This window comes from Gossypium hirsutum, chromosome A05, assembly GCF_007990345.1.
Source record: "Gossypium hirsutum isolate 1008001.06 chromosome A05, Gossypium_hirsutum_v2.1, whole genome shotgun sequence".
NCBI lineage: Eukaryota > Viridiplantae > Streptophyta > Magnoliopsida > Malvales > Malvaceae > Gossypium > Gossypium hirsutum.
Genome location: NC_053428.1, coordinates 19,999,463 through 20,021,077, shown reverse-complemented (window position 1 = coordinate 20,021,077; position 21,615 = coordinate 19,999,463). Strand labels below are relative to the sequence as shown.

The 21,615-nt window shown below is 35.3% G+C and overlaps 4 protein-coding genes across 4 annotated transcripts; 2 read left to right on the top strand and 2 right to left on the bottom strand.

Annotated features, from left to right (window-relative positions):
• Nucleotides 1-608: 608 nt before the first annotated feature.
• Nucleotides 609-2,574, top strand: LOC107887792 (protein OSB1, mitochondrial). The gene is made up of 4 exons (XM_016812021.2): nt 609-1,140; nt 1,219-1,357; nt 1,589-1,673; nt 1,946-2,574. The coding sequence occupies exons 1-4, from the start codon at nt 809-811 to the stop codon at nt 2,224-2,226; spliced, it is 837 nt and encodes a 278-aa protein (XP_016667510.2). The 5' UTR covers nt 609-808; the 3' UTR covers nt 2,227-2,574.
• Nucleotides 2,575-5,783: 3,209 nt separating this feature from the next.
• Nucleotides 5,784-9,858, top strand: LOC107887016 (probable disease resistance protein At4g33300). Its single transcript, XM_016811150.2, has 5 exons — nt 5,784-7,524; nt 7,635-8,038; nt 8,132-8,487; nt 8,595-8,800; nt 8,931-9,858. Exons 1-5 carry the CDS (start codon nt 6,855-6,857, stop codon nt 9,767-9,769), a joined length of 2,475 nt encoding a protein of 824 aa, XP_016666639.1. The 5' UTR covers nt 5,784-6,854; the 3' UTR covers nt 9,770-9,858.
• A 931-nt stretch (nt 9,859-10,789) lies between these two features.
• On the bottom strand, nt 10,790-15,543 carry LOC107887017 (nucleobase-ascorbate transporter 3). The gene is made up of 14 exons (XM_016811151.2): nt 14,775-15,543; nt 14,226-14,323; nt 13,955-14,131; nt 13,504-13,604; nt 13,265-13,340; nt 13,117-13,176; nt 12,852-13,036; nt 12,678-12,774; nt 12,479-12,565; nt 12,275-12,333; nt 12,054-12,145; nt 11,881-11,958; nt 11,630-11,790; nt 10,790-11,294 (listed from the first exon to the last, which is right to left on the bottom strand). The coding sequence occupies exons 1-14, from the start codon at nt 14,944-14,946 to the stop codon at nt 11,079-11,081; spliced, it is 1,659 nt and encodes a 552-aa protein (XP_016666640.1). The 5' UTR covers nt 14,947-15,543; the 3' UTR covers nt 10,790-11,078.
• Nucleotides 15,544-17,680: 2,137 nt separating this feature from the next.
• Nucleotides 17,681-19,842, bottom strand: LOC107887018 (serpin-ZX). Its single transcript, XM_016811152.2, has 2 exons — nt 19,164-19,842; nt 17,681-18,690 (listed from the first exon to the last, which is right to left on the bottom strand). Exons 1-2 carry the CDS (start codon nt 19,551-19,553, stop codon nt 17,908-17,910), a joined length of 1,173 nt encoding a protein of 390 aa, XP_016666641.1. The 5' UTR covers nt 19,554-19,842; the 3' UTR covers nt 17,681-17,907.
• Between the last annotated feature and the right edge of the window lie 1,773 nt (nt 19,843-21,615).

Sequence of the window (21,615 nt, the reverse complement as noted above, 5' to 3'; positions counted from 1 at the left end):
AATTGCTGCGATGAAAATATATTTTTAATTAAATAAATTTAATTTAGACTGCCACGCATGACATTCAAGTTGATATTTAAAACTAATTTAGATTGTCATGTAGGATTGTCATTAGGAATGTAATAGAGCTTAACGGTAGAGTGATTAATTCGCAACAAAACGATAATGTAAGTGACCAAAACGTAACATTTTTAAACATAAGTGATTAAAATGTAACATGAGACAAACAAAAGTGACAATTTTTTGAGTTTACTCCAACTCTAAAATAATTGAGTTATTTTTCTTAATTTTTAGGGAAAACTTTGATTAATATAAATAGAATAAAGGTATTTTTTATCCTAAATTTTAAATTATGTTCAAAATTTTATATAACTTAAAAAAGTGTTGTAGTGAAATTATATATTATATGACGATATCTTAATATAATTAAAAAAGAATTATATTAGAAATGATCGAAATATTAAGCTTATTCTAAAATATAATATTACGAGTAATAATATTAGATTTAGCTAACGCCATTGGATGATAGTTGCACCTTAGGGAAAGCGGCCTAGTTGAAGCAAAACAAGAGGCTACAAAATCCAATCACGTGACTCTCTAGGTGGAAAACCCCTTCTCCGTAGTTTCTATCACGTGACTAGTATGTACATGTTTACAATCTTCTCCCGTCTGAATATAGAGCCCCTCTCACAGAAGAAAAACCCCGCCACTCTTCCGCTTTGAATACCACCCGAATATTCACTTTTCAATTATCCCGTCGGCAGTAAAGAGTCTTGGGCCTCAACGATCACTGCCACGTGTTGGATTTATGATAGTCCGTCGTATCGGAGCGTTAATCCTCCGGCGTATTTCCCAACTTCCCCTTCCAGATCGTACCTTATTCCATTCATCCGCAGCTTCAAATCGCAGGTTCTCAAACCATTTCGTCGACGATGACGAAGGAGGTAGCGCGATTTACCGGCTTGCGCTTAAATTCCAGCGGCCGACGACTGTGGAAGTGGAGCCTTCATCGCGGAACCGCATCAGCTTAATAGGAACAGTGGACGAGCCTCTCAAAGTTATGAATACCAGGAGCGATAACTTTGGGGTTCAGACTCGCCTCAATGTCAAAAACCCCTATGATTCTGATTGCAGATTCAAGTAAATTTCTTTTACTGGGTTATTTTCTAAGCTTAACCTTGTTGAAAATTCAATGCTGGAATTATGATTTTAAAACAGGATTAGACTGAAGATGTGGATGAAGATGGGGAAAATTTGTATGGAACATGTTAAGCCTGGGGATTTTATTTATGTTTCAGGGGTTTTGGGGTCTTTCTCTGTCGCTACTCTAGATAAGCAACTCATAATCTATTACCAGGTTCTTCAGAAAAATAAGCTCTTTTTTTTTTTGCTACAATTGTTTATGATTCATGATATCAATCAAACTTACGTTGGTTAATTTTGGTATCCTAAGCTTCTAATGGAATTTGATTGATGCATTAATGGAGTTAACATGATGTTTGTTTAATGTATGGATTTACTTCCCTTCTTGTTTATGCAAATAAGAAGGATGCATTTACATGCATATTCATTTCATATATTATTGCAGGTAACTGTGACAGAGTTGAGTTTTGTTACTCACCACGGTGAAAGATCGACCACCCGAGAATGCAAGGAATTAGAATCAGAACAAGGTACAATGTTTCCGTCTATCTTTTTTAACTCGTGGTAGTAATTTTCTGGCTTCTTGTGAACTCATTCATAGCTGGAGCTTCTTTTTGTTGACCTTTATTACAACTTAGCTGGACAGATGTCTAATCTGTTATGTTGGGCCAATTTTAGGGCTTAGTCCTTGATCTTAAGAACATTTCAAAGTCTAGAATATCAGTTCTCGACTGTTATTGGCTTTGAAGTTTTTCATTCTTCATCTGCTCCATGCTTATTGTGTTTCTTTCTCTATTAAAAGATGTAGGTGAAGCTAGTATGGGGAGTTATGATAGCCAACTCTACTTGTGGCAAGTATTTTTTACCAACCCGTTTGAATGGTGGGACAATAGGAAAAGTAAGAAAAACCCTCGACAGCCAGATTTCAAGCACAAAGATACTGGTGAAGCTCTCTGGCTGAATCCCAACGATCCTCCTTGGATTAAAAAGCAACTCCAGCTGCTTGATTCAAAATTGGCAGAAGGTTTAGGTGACCGAGAAAGTCGCCGTTATAGTGTATCTGAATGGGTGTATGATGAGTAGGACAAATGTGCAGGATTCCAAGAGGAGGGCATGTATTAGTATTGGGGGTTCACCAGCATCATCCAAATGGAAAGAAAGATTTTTAACTTGAGCCATAATATGAAGGACAATAACAAACTGGAAACAACAATGTTACTACTGGGAAATTTACGGTAATTGTAGTGCTATGGTTATGTGGCTAACTAGGGATCGTGGTAATTATTGAATTGTACAACACCGTAGAAGTATTGTTTACTAGTTTTCTTGAGTTGGAACGTTTTGAGTGGAAAGTACTAATTGATTTTACAACATAACTAAACTTTTGTAAGACATATACATGTTTAAACGTGAAGAAACTTGCTCCATTTATTAACATTTGAAGCTTTTTTCTTTATTTTGTTTCTTTCACAAAACCCAAAATGTTTTCCAGGTCAGGCGGTGGCACGCGTAGCTCTTGCTGATGGATTTGTTTGCATGAGATTGGGCCCAGTTCTTTATTGGGTGTGGATATATGGGTCGCTATGGTTTGATTTTATTTGAAGTGCAGAAAGAAATATAATATGGCCGAATCAAAATTTATAGAAAAAAGAGGGTGGTTGATCTTGGTCCTCGCTTGGACCTGGTCGCCAGCAGTAGTTGCACAAAAGAACGCGATGACTTGGCGTATAATATACAAAACTTGTAGTATAGTCCACGTCGCGTATAAATTTGAAAACCGATCAAATCAGACAACTACTTGCTCATTTGGGATATGTCAGTGAGTCTTTGAGATGCTTAGGTATGCTCTTTTAAGGCATATATAGATATACTAAATAATGTCGGATGAAAGAAAAAAAATTATAATCTAAATAGAATAGTAATTTTTAAAGAGGTGAATTTTGAATGTGTTAATAATTTCTTTGTAACAAAATAAAAGACACAAACCCCTCTATTAGTCTGTTACATGAAGTAATAATTTATAACAAATGATTTTATAAATCAATTTTAAAATTGCATTGATGTCACTTTATTCAGTAATATTAAAAATAAACTTACCTACATTTTATTTCAAATGAAACTAATAATACATAAAATTATACCTAATGAATATAATATGCATACATGCGTAACCAAATAACAAGTCAAATCTCAACCCAATCATTTCATGTAGGATTAATTTCCTTAGCCAGGGATGCAATATTTCAACGAAATAAATTTGGTCAAAAAAGAAGAACAAAAAAATCAGCATTGTCACCTACCTACCAACCAATGGACCCATTATTCAGTATTCACCATAGTCGAAGAATAGGCAAGCATTCCTGCATGGTTAAGGTCTTTACATTCCACAGCTGAGGAATGTTGTCATTTGAAGATCATTTTATTAAGCCCACTGAAACCCAACAACTAAACTATTCACCTAGTTTGTATTGCTGATGATTATTGTTATTATTTAAAAACAATCAAGTGTACGTATGGTGGATGTTGACTTGGATCTAAGCAAATTGGCTCAGAAATGATAATGGATGGGAGGGCAGGACGGGGATTTCATACGTCAACGTCAACGACCCTTCTTATTGGTCGACACTGACACTAACGTCCCCACCTTTTACTAATTGTTAGCCATTTATTTATGCTTTAGTACACAAACTTTCTTCTATTAATATGACTTTTCAACTGAGGGGAAATAAATTCAGAAATTATGAGCTTTTAACTTAAAATAATAATAATGATTTACATTAACAATGAAATTAGTAGACCTCATAAGTCATTTTAGTATGATAAAAATAAAAGATGCGGTTATAAAATTAATATTTTCATCCTTGATTGAACGCTAATTCAAAACTTAGGAGAGGTACCCAAACATCATTACCCATTGAGTACTATCAACTATAAAAATGAATCTTCTTTTTTTGGTAATACAAATTTGGACTGACGAGTCAAAACCAAATGTGTAAGATTGTCATCCTTAGGTATTATTTTTTAAAAGGGATAATTTTTAAAATTTTCTATTTCATTTCATTTTTATAAACAATAATTATTTTATCGATGTAATTTTATTTTATGTTTATATATTACATATTTATTTATTTAAATATATACAATTAAATCAAAATAAAAAAAATAATTATATATACATTTAAACAAAATTTAATGTATAATTTTTATATTTATATATTAAATTAAATATTAAATTAAAATTTATGTATAATTTTTACATTTATATCAATTTTTTAATTATAAGATAATTTAGGGGTATCATCACTTAGTTAATAAGAAAAAAAAAAGTGTCATCTCACTCTAGCATTTGCTTGCAATAAAAGACAGGTTTCCGTTTTAAAATAAGATCTAAAAACTTGAAATTATCTAAAACAAGTACGTGGCATGACGAATGGAAATTTTATTATAAATTAATTTTAACTATTTTTTAATTTTAAAAAAACCCAAAACGCAATCTTGATCTAGTTTTCCCGTCGATTATTGTTTGGGGTAAACTAACATTTTAGTTCCTAAATTTGACAATATTTTTCACTTTGGTCTCTGGTTTTTCTTATTCATGTTACTCTTGAATTTAGATTTTGTTAAGGTATGAAGATGTGACATTTTGAGATTGTACCGCATAATCACTTGAAATTTAAGATATCTAAAAGATTCAAATTTTCTTTATAATTTCTTTAATTTTTTTTTACAAATTTTTGATTTTATATAAAAAATTTTAAAATTTTAAGTGATAACATGATACAATTTTAGAGTATCTCGTATTTCATTCTTAATAGAATTAAAATTTAAGAACTAAATTATAAAAAATTGTCAAATTTTGAGATTAATATAAACCAATTTCATGTACCAAATGATTTTTTTTACCAAATTCAAGGTCTATATGTTAATTTATTTCTTATTATTACCATGTTTAATGAAAAAAATATAGAAAATTTGAAAACAAAACAGCTATATACTCAAATGTAATGAATTCATCTTTTCTGCAAAAAACAATAAAAGCATTTTTAATAAAAAATAAAAATTAATAAGGGAAGATTTTTCTAAAAGAAAAATAAATTATCTTATTAATCATTCTAATTTTTTTTTGTCAATTTACTGTTATAAATATTTTTTTAAATGGTCATTGAGCCGTTATCTCACTAATAGGAAGGGCATGCCAAGTCAGCCAAAATTTCCACCTGTTATCCACGTAATTAAAAGGTTAAATTTTCCCCAGATATAAACAATGTAAAACGACAATTGGGTTAGAGGAAAACAACATGCCCAAACATTTCCCTTTCACCCTCATACACTAATCGGAGGCCTCGCCGGTGATGAAGCTGATGAACTCCGACGCACATTCTTGCACTGTCTCTTTAGCTTCTTTGGATATTTTTGCATTGAAGGAGAGGGAGTTTTTCATTATGCGATTCACATTAGCTATAGGAGAAATCGATCTTGTTCTTTAGAACAACTGTCAGAGATGTTGCCAGACAATGGGCTGCCGACTGGGCTGGTTTGGCTTTTTTTCCCGGTCATGGAAAATTAAAAAAGTCTTAAAACAGTGAATATTCACCATCAAAGTTTTGTTATTTAATGTTCCATCCGACACAAAATTTAAGACCAAGACACAAAGAAATCACTCATCATTGTCTTCATACCCTTTTTTTCCCAACAATCAAAAAGATTTTTTTTTTTAAAAAGGAAGAAGAAAAAGTAAAATCTTGAAACCGTAGCGGCAACAGCACTAGCCCAGAGATGTTTGGTGGTATTCAAAGCACTTGATCCTTTCTTCCCTCTGTCCTCTTCCACCATTTCCACCGTTTCCAAATTGTTATCCCCGTTTTGCCCCCAATCTGCTCCTGATTCCCCAACATACCCTTCCTCCCTCGACAAACTCACCAATAAAACCCAACCCCCTTTGCCACCACCTTTCCTCGACTTCACAGGACACAGAGTTTGACCACCCGAAAATCAAGAAATCGAACACACATTTTCATTTTCATCAACAAAACATTTCTGGGTCTTTACTGAAATGAGGACGGAACTGTTTTGTTGCTAAGAAACAGGCCACCATGTCATGAGGCCCTGATCAACCATTTTTGAGCTTCGAAATGAAGATATGGAACTTGAGCTTAAATTCGAGCTTTCCAACGATGAAGTCGTGCCAAAGAATAATCTGAGATCCATGGCTGCCGTTCAAGCTAGAGTTTTTTTTTTTTTTGAATTTTTAGTTTTATTATAACTCAATTGTCGTTTTACTTTATTTTATATTTAGGGAAATTTTAACCATTTAATTACGTGGATAATAGGTGGAAAATTGGCTGACATGGCATGCCCTGTCAGCTTCCCGTTAGTGACATAACGGCTGAGCGACCATTTTCTGAAATTTTTCTAATGACCATAATTAAATTGATAAAATAAATTTTAAAGTGATCAACATCGGACGATTCTGTTTTAGGGTGATTAACGGGAAAATTTACCCAAAAATATATTCCTTTATTTTAAGATAAAAAACCTTTCTAGATTTTTTTCTCCAAAAAAATACCTTTGCAGTTTTAGAGTGCGCCCGCATGTACCACAAAAAAAAGAAAAAAAAAAAAGAGCGCGCCCGCCATCGAGGATATATAACCAAGTCACTCCACTCACTCTTTTACGAAATGCTTTTCGCAGATTAAACTCAGTAACAGCGAATGGCGTTTAACGACTTTTTCGCCGGAGAAATAGCAACTGAGCTTCTAAAACAGTTACTCTCCATCTCACGCAAGTCATGCCTCTGCAAATCCAGTGCGGACAATCTCATTACTAGCATCGAAGAACTCCTTCCCATCATCAATGAAATCAAGTACTCCGGCGTGGAACTCTCCGCCATTCGTCAATCTCAACTCGACCGTTTCTCCGAGACTCTACGCGGCGGGCTCGAATTGGCCCGCAAAGTCCTGGCCTCCGGCCGTTGGAACGTCTACAAGAATCTCCAGTTGGCCCGGAAGATGGAGAGGTTAGAGAAACAAGTTTCGAGATTCGTTAGCGGGCCGATGCAGGCTCACTTGTTGGCCGACGTTCACCACATGCGCTTCGAAACGATGGAAAGGTTCGATCGGTTGGAAGGCCGATTGGAGCAGAGGCTCAATTCGATGAAGATCGGTGCCGGGGGGTGGGTGGAAGAAGCAGTTAAGAGAATGGAAGTTGAAGAGGAGGCTGGTTTGGGAATTTTTAATGGAGTCGGCTTGGATTTAGGGAAGAGTAAGGTGAAGAAAATGATAATCGGACGAGATGATTTGAACGTTGTTGGAATTTGTGGTATTGGAGGATCAGGGAAAACTACGTTGGCTAATGAAATTTGTAGAGATAATCAAGTTCGAAGTAAGTGTTTTCCTTGATGTAAGTAATTAATCAAATAAAGTTCCTTTTCTTTTTGTTGCTAATTGTCGATTATGATAAAATTAATTAACTCTGTCTACATTTTTTCAAAGGTTACTTCAACAACAGAATTTTGTTCTTAACTGTATCACAATCACCGGATCTGCAACAGTTAAGGGCAAGAATATGGGGATTTCTTACAGGAAACGAGGCCATGGGTTATACCAATAACCTGTTTGTTCCACAAGGGAAGCTACAGTGCGAGTGGGGAAGCGGACCGCGAACTCTGGTTGTTTTGGACGATGTCTGGTCCCTTTCCGCACTTGAACAACTAATTTTCAGGATCCCAACATATAAAACTCTGGTCGTTTCAAGATTTAAGTTCCCGACACCTGTTGTTAACGAAGTTTATAATGTAGAGTTGTTGAGGGAAGATGAATCATTGTCCCTTTTTTGTCACTCTGCTTTCGGGCAAGAATGGATTCCCCCTACTGCCAATGAGACTTTGGTCAAGCAGGTAACTAATTTAACTTCAAGTATTAATTAATGTTATTCTATTTTGTTGTTTGTTTCCCCTTTGCTGATGGTTGTTAAATTCTGGATTTGATAGATTGTTCATGAGTGCAAAGGACTTCCTTTGGCACTTAAAGTGATCGGAGCTTCGTTGCGAGACCAACCTGAAATGTATTGGGCCAGTGCTAAGAAAAGGCTATTGCGAGGAGAACCGATCTGCGAGTCTCATGAAAACAAGTTGCTGGAGCGGATGGCAATAAGCGTGGAATACTTGAACAAAAAGGTTAAGGAATGTTTCTTGGATTTGGGATCATTTCCAGAAGATAAAAAAATTCCCCTTGATGTTCTCATTAACATGTGGGTTGAGATACATGACATTGATGAGGAGGAAGCATTTGCCATTCTTGTCGAGCTTTCTGATAAGAATCTACTCACTTTGGTGAAAGACCCACGGTATGTCGCTCGAAATTCTTTGTTTATGAAGCAAATCAGTCGGGTTTGGTTTTAGTTGGTTGAGATACCTGATTTTTTATTTTATTTTTCTGAATTGTGTTGTGCAGGGTTGGAGATGCGTACAGTAGTTATTATGAAATTTGTGTTACTCAACATGATGTGTTGAGAGACCTTGCTCTTCATCTCAGCAATCAAGGGGATGTGAACGAGCGAAAGCGGTTGCTTATGCCTAGAAGAGATACTGAACTCCCCAGAGAATGGGAAAGAAACACAGACCGGCCATTCAATGCTCAGATAGTTTCAGTTCATACAGGTATCATAATCACTGGTTCTCAATTGCTTTTCATTAAATAAGATTGTTTTAGTAGCCGAGCTTTACTCACAATTTCTACAGCAAATCATGTTGTTGTCTTACTGTGTTTTGCTCATTGAATTTGAAACAGGAGAAATGAGGGAAATGGACTGGTTTCGCATGGAATTCCCAAAGGCTGAAGTACTCATCCTGAATTTTTCCTCCAATGAATACTTCTTGCCTCCTTTCATATACGACATGCCCAAGCTTAGGGCACTTATTGTCATAAATTATGGTACAAATGAGGCAATATTTGAGAATTTTTCAGTCTTCACCAATCTGGCAAATTTGCGAAGCCTATGGCTTGAAAAAACGTGGGTTCCTCAATTGACCAATCCAACTGTTCACATGAAAAACTTGCGGAAACTATCTATGGTTCTTTGCAAGGTTAATAACAGCTTTAATCCATCAGTGATAGACCTGCCCCTGATCTTCCCTCGTTTATCGGAGCTCATTATTGATCATTGTCATGATTTGATTAAGTTGCCATCGAGCATTTGTGAGGTGAATTCACTCCAGAGCCTGAGCATAACCAACTGCCACCGACTATGTGAATTGCCTGCTGATTTGGGTATGCTGAAGAAACTACAGATACTTAGGTTGTATGCTTGTCCAGAGCTGAAGATGCTACCTCCCAGAATAGGCGAGCTTATTGGGTTAAAATACCTTGACATTTCACAATGCTTTAACTTGAGGTGTCTACCTGGGGAGATATTTCGATTAGCAAGCCTTGAAAAGATAGACATGAGGGAATGCTCACAGATTGTGAGCCTACCACCACAAACCGCTTTATCCAACATGAAGTCACTGCGCCGAGTTATCTGCGATGATGAAGTTTCTTGGCAATGGAGATACCTGGAGAAGACCAATCCAAACCTTTATGTTCAAGTCGCAGAGAAATGCTATAGCTTGGACTGGCTTGATGGCTGATGGTAAAACAACATATTCGCATATCATGTATCTTTGTTAATGTAGATATCGATGTGTATGTTTTTAATGATGCAATCTTTTTACGATTCTCTCTGGTCTTCTTGATGTGATATAGTTTCATCATTAAAAAAAATTGAGCCATGAATATATTTTAGAAAAATACGAAAAACATTGTATCTAGCTACAAAAGAACCTTTTCTGTTGTTGTTGTTAAGTCAACTAGTCAAGAAGAGGCCCACCCCCAAAGAAAACATAAAAAAAAAGAAAAGTAACACCATGAATAGGCCCCTATGTTATTATCTGAGATGATGGCGGGCGGCTGAGAAGTATTAATGGATATAGCTTAGCTTGATTGGTTTGAGAGAGAGCCAAAGACCCCAATTTTCTAAGGGGAACAAGAAACGAGTAAAGAGATAGAAACGCGTGGATCCCACAAATAAGGACTGTTTGGGTCTATTGTCAGTAAGCTTTGCACGATCCGTTCACACTTGACATATCCTTACGAAATCCATGATTTAATCAATCAAAGTTTAGATTAGATTCTTGTCTAGCCATGAGTGAGAAAAATAATTAAAAAGCAAACAAAAAGAATAACCCCTTTGTTTTTTTTTTAACCATTTTGGCGTAACTTGTGAATTATTTAATCCAAAGTCTTCCTTGACTAACTTACCTGATAAAGACGTGTGGTTCTAGAAGCACCACGGATGATTAATTGGCGTTTTGTTTTGCCACCACTCCAAGTTTTGAAAATGTCAAAAGAAAGTGATCAATCACCCTCGTAAACAAGCATTATTCTTTTTCAGTTTTTGGGCAGGTGGACATCAGTAAACAACAAACATCCTGAACTCAGACTAACTTCTTTTGATTATATTAGTGATGATAATTCAACCAAACCCTGTTAAAGATTAAATAACTTGTTTATTTTTGTTCAAACTAGGTTGAAATTACAAAAATCACAAATATGATATGAATACCCAAACAAGGCACCAGAGGGAAATAAAGATACTGGAATATGATTCATGGGCTCTTTCAAGACTCAAACATAATTTCTTTCTCTAAATGCACTTTCAACCAGCACCCTGTTCTTTTTACACCAAGTTAAATCATCAATCAGAAACACAGTTTCTATCTACCTTGAGTATTTGGAGCCTAAACAGTGAACAAAATAACTAAAAGCGGTAGAAGATTAAAATTCTGCGCATTGACCCAAAAGTGACGGTTTCATGAGTCATTTAACATGACTCGTACATATAAACATGAAATATGCCCAAATTTGTAGCTAATATACAAACAATGTATGCTACTATGTTTAGAGAAACCTGGAGGGCAAATATTCATTTATTCTGAGGGGATAGCTGTAGAACTCCTCGGTTCTAACATCTCCTTTGCTGTGCTGGAATGGTTTCCACCATGGGATTCCTCTATCTTCCACATGATTTGCTTCGAGAGTGTTATCAAGCAAAGTCCCAACAATAATCGCGACAGTTGTGTGTGATGAGAAGATTGTATTCAATATGTCATTAAACTGCATGCATTACAATGGGCTATGCATATCAGACAGATGAAGCAAAGAGACAAGAAAGATATATTTCTAAATGTAAATGCATCTCAGAATATCATGTAAACTAAAAGGAAAATAAACTAACATTTTGAACATATAATCAGGTAAAAACTATGAGATTTCACATGATAAATCATCTGCGCAGCCTAAGAAATGTCGGTAAATGATATCATGCAGACCTGTTTTCTGTTAGAATTTTAGTTATCCAACTCCAGAGCCTTACTCCATTCAGTAGTTTCTAACTAACTAGACTGAGACAAGAAACATGGAGAACAAAATGATTGCAGTAAATAACATACCCATACAGCATTTGTTCTAACAGGTCCATGACCGTCAAAAGTTCTGCTTGTTACGAAGTATTGAGGAATTGATAACCCCAGGAATAGAGAGACACCCAAAACATAGATGTTTCTCATAGAGTTACTATTTGCAAATTGTATGAATGTGATCCCAGAAGCAGCTGCATCACGAGGGAAACAGGGACGGGGATTCCCAATTAAAGCAAGAATCAGATGTCAAAAACCAAAACTATTACGACTACATCACTCACCAACAATGCCCAACAAAATGCAGTAAATGGCAGCAAATATTGGCAATGGAATAGAGGCAAAAAAAGCACCAAACTTCCCTGAAAGAATGCACCGCAACACAATCGAGTATATAAACATGATGAATATAAAGGCAAATTTTTCAATGAAATAATTAACAAGTACAAAAACAAACCAAATATGGAGAAAAATATCATAAAAGCAGTTGAAATCTGCACAACCCTTCTGCTTCCTATATGTGTAAGTCCAAGAAGGCCCACATTTTCCCTGCAACATCATTCAGATGAGACACTGAAACAAGTTTCTAAAGCATAGTGCTATCAGTTATGGATTTTACAGTTAATAACTACTATATATAGAATGGAACTTCTCTTTAGAAAAGCAATGCTTCCATACACAGATGCAGTAGTACCAACAAGAGAACCAAAAAGCCCTTCAAGCAGCATACCAATACCCTGGCATTTAGAAGCAAGATGACCAAGTTATCTTCACCACTGACAAAATATTATAACGTGATTCAGGACTACAGTTTATCAATTCTGGAGAACTCATTGATGCATAACTTCTAAATAAACAATTCACAGCAGTATAGGGAAGGACCTGTAAGCCAATACTTCGGCTGAGTACATGTGCTGGAGGGGCTGTGGCACCAGAAAGCCGAGCTGCCGCAAAAAATGTTCCAGTTGACTGCTTTGGAAGTATAGACTTAATGTTAGCAGATAAAACAAGCAGCCTTACATTGACCTTACAAAATAGAAAATCCACATAGAATTGAAGTCATTTATGATCGTGACTAAACCTCAGCAGATGAAACTAGTGCAGCACCTAACATCCCAAACACATGGCTAGCTCTGAATATTGGCGTACCCCACTGAAATGGGTATGGAATTTTGATCCTAGAAACAATGACATAAAAATAATGAGTCATGAAGGGAAATAATAAAACAAGCAGAGCAGCAGATCATGGCTATACCAAGGAGCAGAAGACATTAGGAAAGATCGATCAGTGCGGCAACTCTGTTTAGTGGCAGGCTTAACATTGTTGTAAGCACCTGAGACAGTGAGGATAGCAGCAAACGCCCAGACAATACCAATGCATAAAAGCAAAGCAAACCTCTCAAGTATTAGATGTGCTCTTGAATGGATGCGCTTCAGGTACTGCAGCAAACAATAGTCCTTGTCAAATAAATAAAAAGGCATGTCAGCAGGAGACTTTACACTCAGAGAAGCTTATTTACCTGTTGGCAAATCATGAGCAGAATGAGCATAGGCAGGCCAATTTCCACACAGTTACCTAGCTGTATCATAAGTTAATTACATTAAAAACAGTTTGAATCAGCATATTATCAGTCCCAATCAAGCACAAAAGCATTCATAGAGGATTACCAATGGGAAGCCTCTTGCAAAAAGACCAAGACCAACGAGACAAACCACTGGCACCACAACTATGGGACTAAAGAATCTAGAGAGGAGGATGAGGAGAAAACGCTTAGAAAAAGTAGTGGTCAAAACTTGATAGCTTAATAATCAAACATCTCAAACCATACATACAAGCAGGCAACCATCTGCAAGCCAAAAATAAATATGTTGTACAAGTTGCTAGTCAAAACAACATTCACGATTACCTTGTCAGCTCCCCCCATGCCCGGCCATACCCAAGGATGATGTTGAGAAAGGAAGAAACTATCATTGATCCTTGAATGGTTCTCATACTATGAACAAACCGCTGCAAGCAAGCACCCCCCATTATAATCATTAAGCAATATGGTCATTAGCCATGAATGAGAAATGGAATATAGGAAGTGTACAACAATGAGCAAATCTATTGAGCATGTACACTACATTTGAGCATCGAGGATGATGTAGCTTATAACCTATAAAATAGCATTGTGATTTGGTAGGTAACTGAGATAAAATCAGAAAGAGCAAAAATAGTAGAGACAAACTAAGACCAAGAATGATGTACATCTAATTACAGAATGAAGAATAACCCAATTTACTTGCAGCACAAAAGACTTTATAATTCATAAGTTCCCCTCTATTACTTTTGCTTATATCTTACTAAAGTTTACATACATCGTGTGGAGATGCGAAGTCCTCATCATTATAATCATTGATGATTGAAAACAATGGTAAGGTGTACGCAATAGATGCACCCATCACTGTGGGAAGCCTTGAGCCAATAAGTGTTTGAAGCAGAGTATTTATACTAGACATAAACAGCAACGCTTGAATAACCCGGGCTTTATCACCCTGTTCATAGAGACAGAGGATTAGGAATCTGAGATTTAAGAAAGCATCGTATTCATTAAATAGATATTGTATCCAAACTGGTCATTAAACATACATGAGTACCACCCATCAGAGGCACGATATTACTTGCAATTAAGACTGTAGTTCCAAGATTCACAATGTAGTGTTGGAAAGCTAGTAAAAGAGCTTGAGCTGTGAAACAAGTTGGATTCTGTGAGATTAGATGCAAAGGATTCTGTTCTAATAAAAAAGTTAACAGTTAAATGAAATCAAAAGATATTACCCTAGTTAAGGTGAAAAAGGGTATGATAATGTACAAAGTAAAATGACAAAATGAAGACAAAAGAGAATCAGAAGTTCAGAACAAATAATAAGACATAGTTGTCCTTCAAAGAATCTAACGAAAAGAACCCATGTCCACAATGTATTCAAACCTATCACTATAAGAACTTCTAGAAAAGAAAAAACTTAGATCCCCTTTGATCTTTTAACTTCACTAAGTACAAACATGCAAATGAAAGTTACAACAGCTGAAAAGCAAGCAACTTTAGCATAAAAATTTCAACTTTTGGTCAGCTTCCTTATCAAACTAAACGGTAAATACTTTTATCACAAAGCCAATAAAAAGGAAAGAGAAACTGACGCCAAGAAGGATTGGAGTGGATGCAGTACTGAAGCTGATGGAGTTGCTCAGCAGGAGTCCAAGTAGGTCCCCTTGAAAGGGCAAGACTGGGTGGTGCAGCCGGCGGTGCAGCCGGCGGTGCAGCCGCTTGCGGTGGCGGTGGGTGGTGGTGGTGGTTCTCTGTTTCACCCATCTTTTCTTTACTTTTACTTGGTTCTTTTTTTCCAGTTAATACCCTATGGTGCAGTCCTTGTAATCTTCTTTTTGTTCTTCTTCACTTGAAGCTGAGTATCTAATAGTAGACTTTTTCAGATTCCTAATAGTATAGTAGTTATAAAAGTTTTGAAGTTCGTTCCAAGTACTCTTTTTTCTGTTCATCTTTCCCGTTCTACTGAATAAATCACCGACGCATAATAAAATAATAATAAACAGAAATTATTAAAGAAAGCACCTTTGTTTTGTTCCAATAATGGAAAATATTAAAAAATAAAAGAAAGCACTTCATTCATGTTCAGCTCATTTTCATTAACGAAAACTTTGAAATACAAATATAACACAGAGAAGAGGAAAGGGAGACAAATCTTCCATCTTTGTTGGTCCCTTCCATCACAGATTAAAAAGATGAGACTTTCTTACTTCGTTAAAAAGCCAAATCTACTCTGTTTTAATCCAAATTCTAAGTAAAGTTAAAAGTTGTCAAATCAAAAGCTATTTTAATCCATTAATCTCAGCCCCACTAATACCACACGTTATCCATAATTGCATTTGCATCACCAAAACCAATTTCACTATTCTTCTAACCTTTGGGTTTGTTTTCCCTTTAAAATAGTTATGTTATGGTATTGTGTTCATGAAAAAAATTAAATGGGGTATTCATAAACTTTTTCTAATCTTAAATATGACTAGTTCTGTATAAACTTCAAAATTATTTCATAGAAATATCACCTTTTTTTTGGATTTACATGTAATAATATTTTTCTTGCAAAAAATCATATCAACGTATTAGATTAATTGATAAAAATGTAAATTTACATACTTAACATCAAAAGTAAATCCTTTATTTATTTCTATAAAGATGTGGCAGCAGCCATGCGTTCAATTATTTTGATTTTTTTTCTTTTAGGTACTGAGCATCCTATTTTATATATATATAGATATGCTTTAATTGATTAGTAAATCTCTCTAATTGCTGATTAAGTTAGTAGTAAGACCAAACTACAGAGATGAGAAATTGAACGTTATAGCAGCTTGCGATTTCAGAATCCGGAAATTGAAGGAATTAGGGATTTGAAAAAAGAAATACGGCAATTTCATTGACTACATGCTCCCTTAATATAGGAGAATTCAACATCATAGGCTTGTTCTTCAACTGGCTGTATTGGGTTGGACTCCTTCTTTAATATGGGGCCTGCTTCCTTTTGTATGAGTTTGGTCTTGGTCGTCTGATTCAACTCTGCACTTGGGCTTATACCATGGATATTCCTCGACCCAGTTTCTTCATTTCCCCATATTTTCCTTCATTCGTAACAAGAAACAAGAAAGTAGAATTTACACGCCGCTCAAGTAACAATAGGTACCAACATTCTCAAGTAGATTTATCAGTTTTCAAGAGGATTGAGGACCTGCCCAATGAACAGAACCACTTCAATCACATTCTCATATCACCAAAACTAACAGCATCATCTTTTGTCCCTTCTTCACTAACTTCTATGAAAGACATGGAATAGGCTTGAAACATAATACTTATCCTCAGGCGAATCCACTATCTTTACAAGACCTCCTTCACAGAAAGGCCATTAAAGCCCTAATCTCTTCAAAGTCTAAATGAAGTTCCCAATTCTGAGATCTTGAATCCACCCACCTTAATTTGTAGTGGCCTTCTAAGAAACCAGATTCAGAATCAAAGCTTGAGGACATGTTTTTACACCCGAAAGACAGAAATACATGAAACAACAACGCTCAACTTCTCTTTGTTCATATGGAGTCTCTAGAACATTGAAACTGTCATAAACATTGATCCATTCTGCTAAGGCACCCTACCACTTTTACGGTAGAAGTCATCGTCTTTTGTTTTTAACGCAGCGAAAGTTTCATCGTGCATTACCAAATATAAGTCTGGTTGAAGGATCAACCGCTCTTGGAAGAACACCGCTTTTATAAGACCCCTAACCTCCTTTTCAATCTGAAACTTTTACTTTCTAAACCAAATAAATATACCAACCACATAAAAAGTGATTTTCTTTATATATCAATTTCAAGGAATATGAAAATTTTATTTTAAAATTTGAATATACCCATTCTAAAGTTTCGATAAATATACCTTGAAGATCTTTAGATTATATTTTTATACTTATTTATTTAAAAAATGGGTAAATTTATCTTTGAATATTAGATTAAAATGTTAGATTAAAAAATAAACTAGTCCATTTGGTTAAAAATTTTGTCCATTTTTATTGTTAACAATTGACGTAGATGTTAAAATAATCAAACAGTTACATGTCTTGTTAACAGTAAAAATAGTTTTAACAAAAAGATCAATTTATTGATTGATCTAACCTACATAGACTACTACTAATTTTTAAAAGGAACAAAATGTAATCTAACTTATAATATAACGACAATCATGATATTTTACCCATGCAATCCACAGATGTGAACAAAAATTCTAACTTTTGCAACGATTTGTTAAATTACCTCCTTCGCCGTAGAAACCGCAACATAAACTCCTAATCCTCTAAAGCTTCAGAAATCTTGAACCTTTCATCCAAATTCACCCACCCTCCACTTCTACCTATCTATATGGAATTTGGGTTTCTAACCCCTGGAATCGGATCATCATCATCTAATACGTAATCCATACAATACAAATAGTCCAGAAAAATTGTAATTAATGAGCACATAAGCAGGAGAGCTAAGAGTCAAAGTAATTAACACGTTAAAACCCAGGAGATCGTAATTTATTTCTCGGGTGAATTACATTTAGTAGTGAAGTAGTTAAACATGAATTGAACAGCTAAGAACAACTACGAAAACCAAACAAACAACAAAGCACAATTTACACTGGTTTAACATGCAGACCACTCAAGTAGCATCAGGCTCTAGCATCTGCAAAATACAACACATATTCTCCTGCCTCATGACCACAACGGAGTCATCAGTTTTCAAGAGGATTGATGACGTGGCCAATGAAGAGCACAACTCCAGTCGCATTTTCCCTGATCAAGAAGAGGAATGGATGGTCTGCCACAAAGTCTATAGTTTGTGGAATAAGCAGAGACCTGAGTGCTATGACAGCAGAAGTAGCAGCAGCAGCTTCAGTCCCTTCTTCATTAACTTCTATAAAAGACTTATGGAATATGTTTGAAACAAATAGGTCCCGACCTTGAGGCGAATCCACCATCTCTGTCAAACCTCCTTCACCAGAGAAAGGTAACACAAGTCCTAATCTTTTCAGAACCTCAGAAGCTTTAAGTCCAAATGAGATCTTGAATCTCGGGATCCTGAATTCACCCACTTCAACTGGTTGATGTGGAAGGTGGCGTTCTAAGAAACCAGACTCAGAACTCGCTTTCTCTACCAAAGCTGGCAGACCATCTTTTGCATCTGGAAGAAAGAAATACATGGAGAAACGACGCTTATCGTTGCCTTGTTTATATGGAAGCCCTAAAACTTTGAAACCATCGTAGGCACTAACAGTTTGTTTCTTTTTGCTGGTCATAAAAGGCACCTTAACAGAGCTACCATTTATGAGGTGGAAGTCATGGTCCTTTGTTTTCGAGGCATCGAATGCTTCATTCCAAGCTCCTTTGAAATAGAGCGCATTAGCAAATATAAGTCTGGTTGAAGCATCAACTGATCCGGGAGGAAGAACTTCTTTAATAAGACCATTGGTCTCCTTCTCCGCCCACATATTTACTTCACCCGCCACTTGAACCGCCTTCAAACAAATATACCAACAAAATAAATGTTTTTTTTTTCTTTGAGAAAATTGATAAAGAGCCCATTAACCTATCTTAATGCATTATTATGATTAAAAAAAAAAGCCTCGTGCATTACTAGCCTACTACTAGCTAGTTGTACTGGAAATTGTTCATACATTTTCTATAGATAGTCAATATTTAATTATCATCAGTTTCAAAGAATGTTTGCAATTATTTATATAAAAAAATAACTCGAAATTGTTATTTTTAAAATTTTGGCTATGCCTTTCTAAGATTGGGACACAAAGTATCCACCATGTCAGAGACAGATTTGATTTTCAACTGTAAGGAACTAAAATACGAGACACTGTAAGAGCAAGAAACACATAGCAATCCAAATCTATCGGCAGAAACTAATTCTTAGGCACTTATTTTTTGTTCACTCGCCATTACTATTCAATAAGCAAGCAAAATAAGAGAAATAAATTACCTTGTTTTGAAAATCGACTAGCTTAGAAGCAGCCTTGTAGACGTTGTCCAGAACCTGTTTGAAAGAAGGCTTGAGAGGGAGAGACCGGTCAAACCAAACGCCGTTTGCAAATGACAATCGGGGACCACCGGCTGGATTTCCATCCGCGAAGACAACGGAAACCACCTCGGAGGAGAAGGAGCTGAGCTGGTCGTTGGATTTGGACTTGAGGAAAGAGAGGAGCTGGTCGAGGGTTGGACCCTTAGCACCAGCGGCGATCAAGCTGAGCACAACATGGATCGACAGGGGCGAGAACACTAGGTTCGAGTCCTTGGCTTCAGTTTGGAGAACGTGTTTGGTCAGGGTCAAAGCGACGTCGGTTTGGCTAGTGATCGATTCACGGAGATCCATCGCCAGAATGTGAGCTGGAAACAACAGGTCAAGAGTTTTGGCTTTGATTAGCAGGAGTCAAGCAGGGCTGGTTTAGTTTCACGAGGAACTGTCTACCGACTAGTAATTAATATTGTGAAATGGGAAGTGTTTATATTGTAAAAATGGACCGTCAGTGATGGCCGAAAAGAAAATGAACCGTCAGCGGCTTTGCCGCGTAAGCTTAGGACAACTTGTTTTGCTTAGGAATTAAGCGAAAGAGTCGATGCTGTCCACTCTATTTCTTTGTGGATTTTAAGGCTCGTTTAACAGCTCTCATTGGGCTCAAATCCAGTTCATATTCACTTTTCTAGTCCGCCCATGTATACTATTATTTAAGTTTTGATTAAATTTCACAAATTCATTTCTTACTAATTCCATCAGATAAATCATAAGAATGTCAAAAGAATTTTTAATCTTTAGGAATATTTTATTTTTTTATTTTTATAAATTCAATAATAATTTTCATGTGGTGAGATTTAAACCAATGTTATTTAAATTAATAAAATATTAATTTTATCATTTAACCATAATTTTATTTTTATTATAATATTTACATTTATATTTTATTATAAATACTTTATTATCTTTACTATTATTTAAATAATTAATTAAGTTGGTATCACGAGTCAATTGTGCACCAACTCTATTAGAAAAACTACGTTCATGTCCTTTTGTATTTAAAATAAATTATATTATTTGAGGTATTTTAGTTTTTTATTTTAAAAGTTAATTAAGATAGGCATATACCGATATTTGAATCCATGCCCATTGCACTAGTAGCATATTAAATTAATCACTCAACCAAAGTCTTATTTTGGTAATTTTTGTACATTTTAATTTTACTCAATTTAATATCATACATATTTTATGAGTTATTATTTATTAGTTTTAAACCATATGTTTTATTGTTTAGTGTATGTCATTTTTAAGCACACATTTGCATTCGAAATTTGTGGTTTCTACACATGTACGTGTGTGATAAAATATTAGTATATATAATGAGTTATTTAGTTAATATCACAAGTTATAAAATATTAATTTGATTGATGAATTTACTTAAACAACTAAATTAAAGTTGTTGATACAGTGATACAACAATGAGTGAATATATAGGAGAGGATGATGGTTGCTGTAGAGGTCCATTCACCTAGTCGATAGTTGGGGTGGAGAGCCTGAAGTTATACAAAATGAAGATGAGGAGAGTATGAAGGTTGAAGGTTAGTTAGCAGAGTGTAGGGTTGGTATCTTAAAGAGTCAATTCTTTTTTCTTCGCTCCTGAAGGTATTTACAGGTGAGAATTCCGGGTAAGGTGGTATTTATGGAAAGTGTGGGTGGATGTCTTTGATGGGACGAGGATGTCTGCAATGGAACAGATCTTGTTATTTATTCTAACTTGATGGTATGGAGTAGTTGAACGCATATGGTATTTGGTGACCAACAACTTTACGTTCCTAATAAAGACTTTGAAACCTGGACAATAGTTGGCCTGCACTTGCGCAGATGGTCATCCTAGCAGGAAAAACTTGTAGGGGTTCTCCCAGTATGTTAATGGCAGGCCTATTATTTCGGTGCCTTTCTAGCTTGTTACGTGTCTTGACGGGTATAACAATATCTCCTTTCAAGTCAAAATGATGGTATAATTAGATGAGTTTAGATTAAATTATTTTGAGTTCCGGACATAATTTATATTCAAATTTGAGTTTTTTTCTTTTTAAATATAAATTCAAATTAAAATATGGTTTTATTCCATTTTTACAGGTTGCTAAGTCATTTAAAGTCCTTTTCTTTTCAATAAAAGAAAAAAAATTATTAATAAAAATCATAAAAAACAATTAATACATGAATATTGTACGCATTAAAATTTACAATTACAACACAATAAACTACTAAAAGATACCTACTAGGCTGAAAAATTCAAAAATTAAATAGGGTACAATTGTGAAATTGTAAGAGAATTATGCATGTGCAAATCGCTTAGAAAAATAAATGTTAGTTGCTAAGTTATTGCTAAGTTATCATCAGAGTCATCATCTTCTTATTA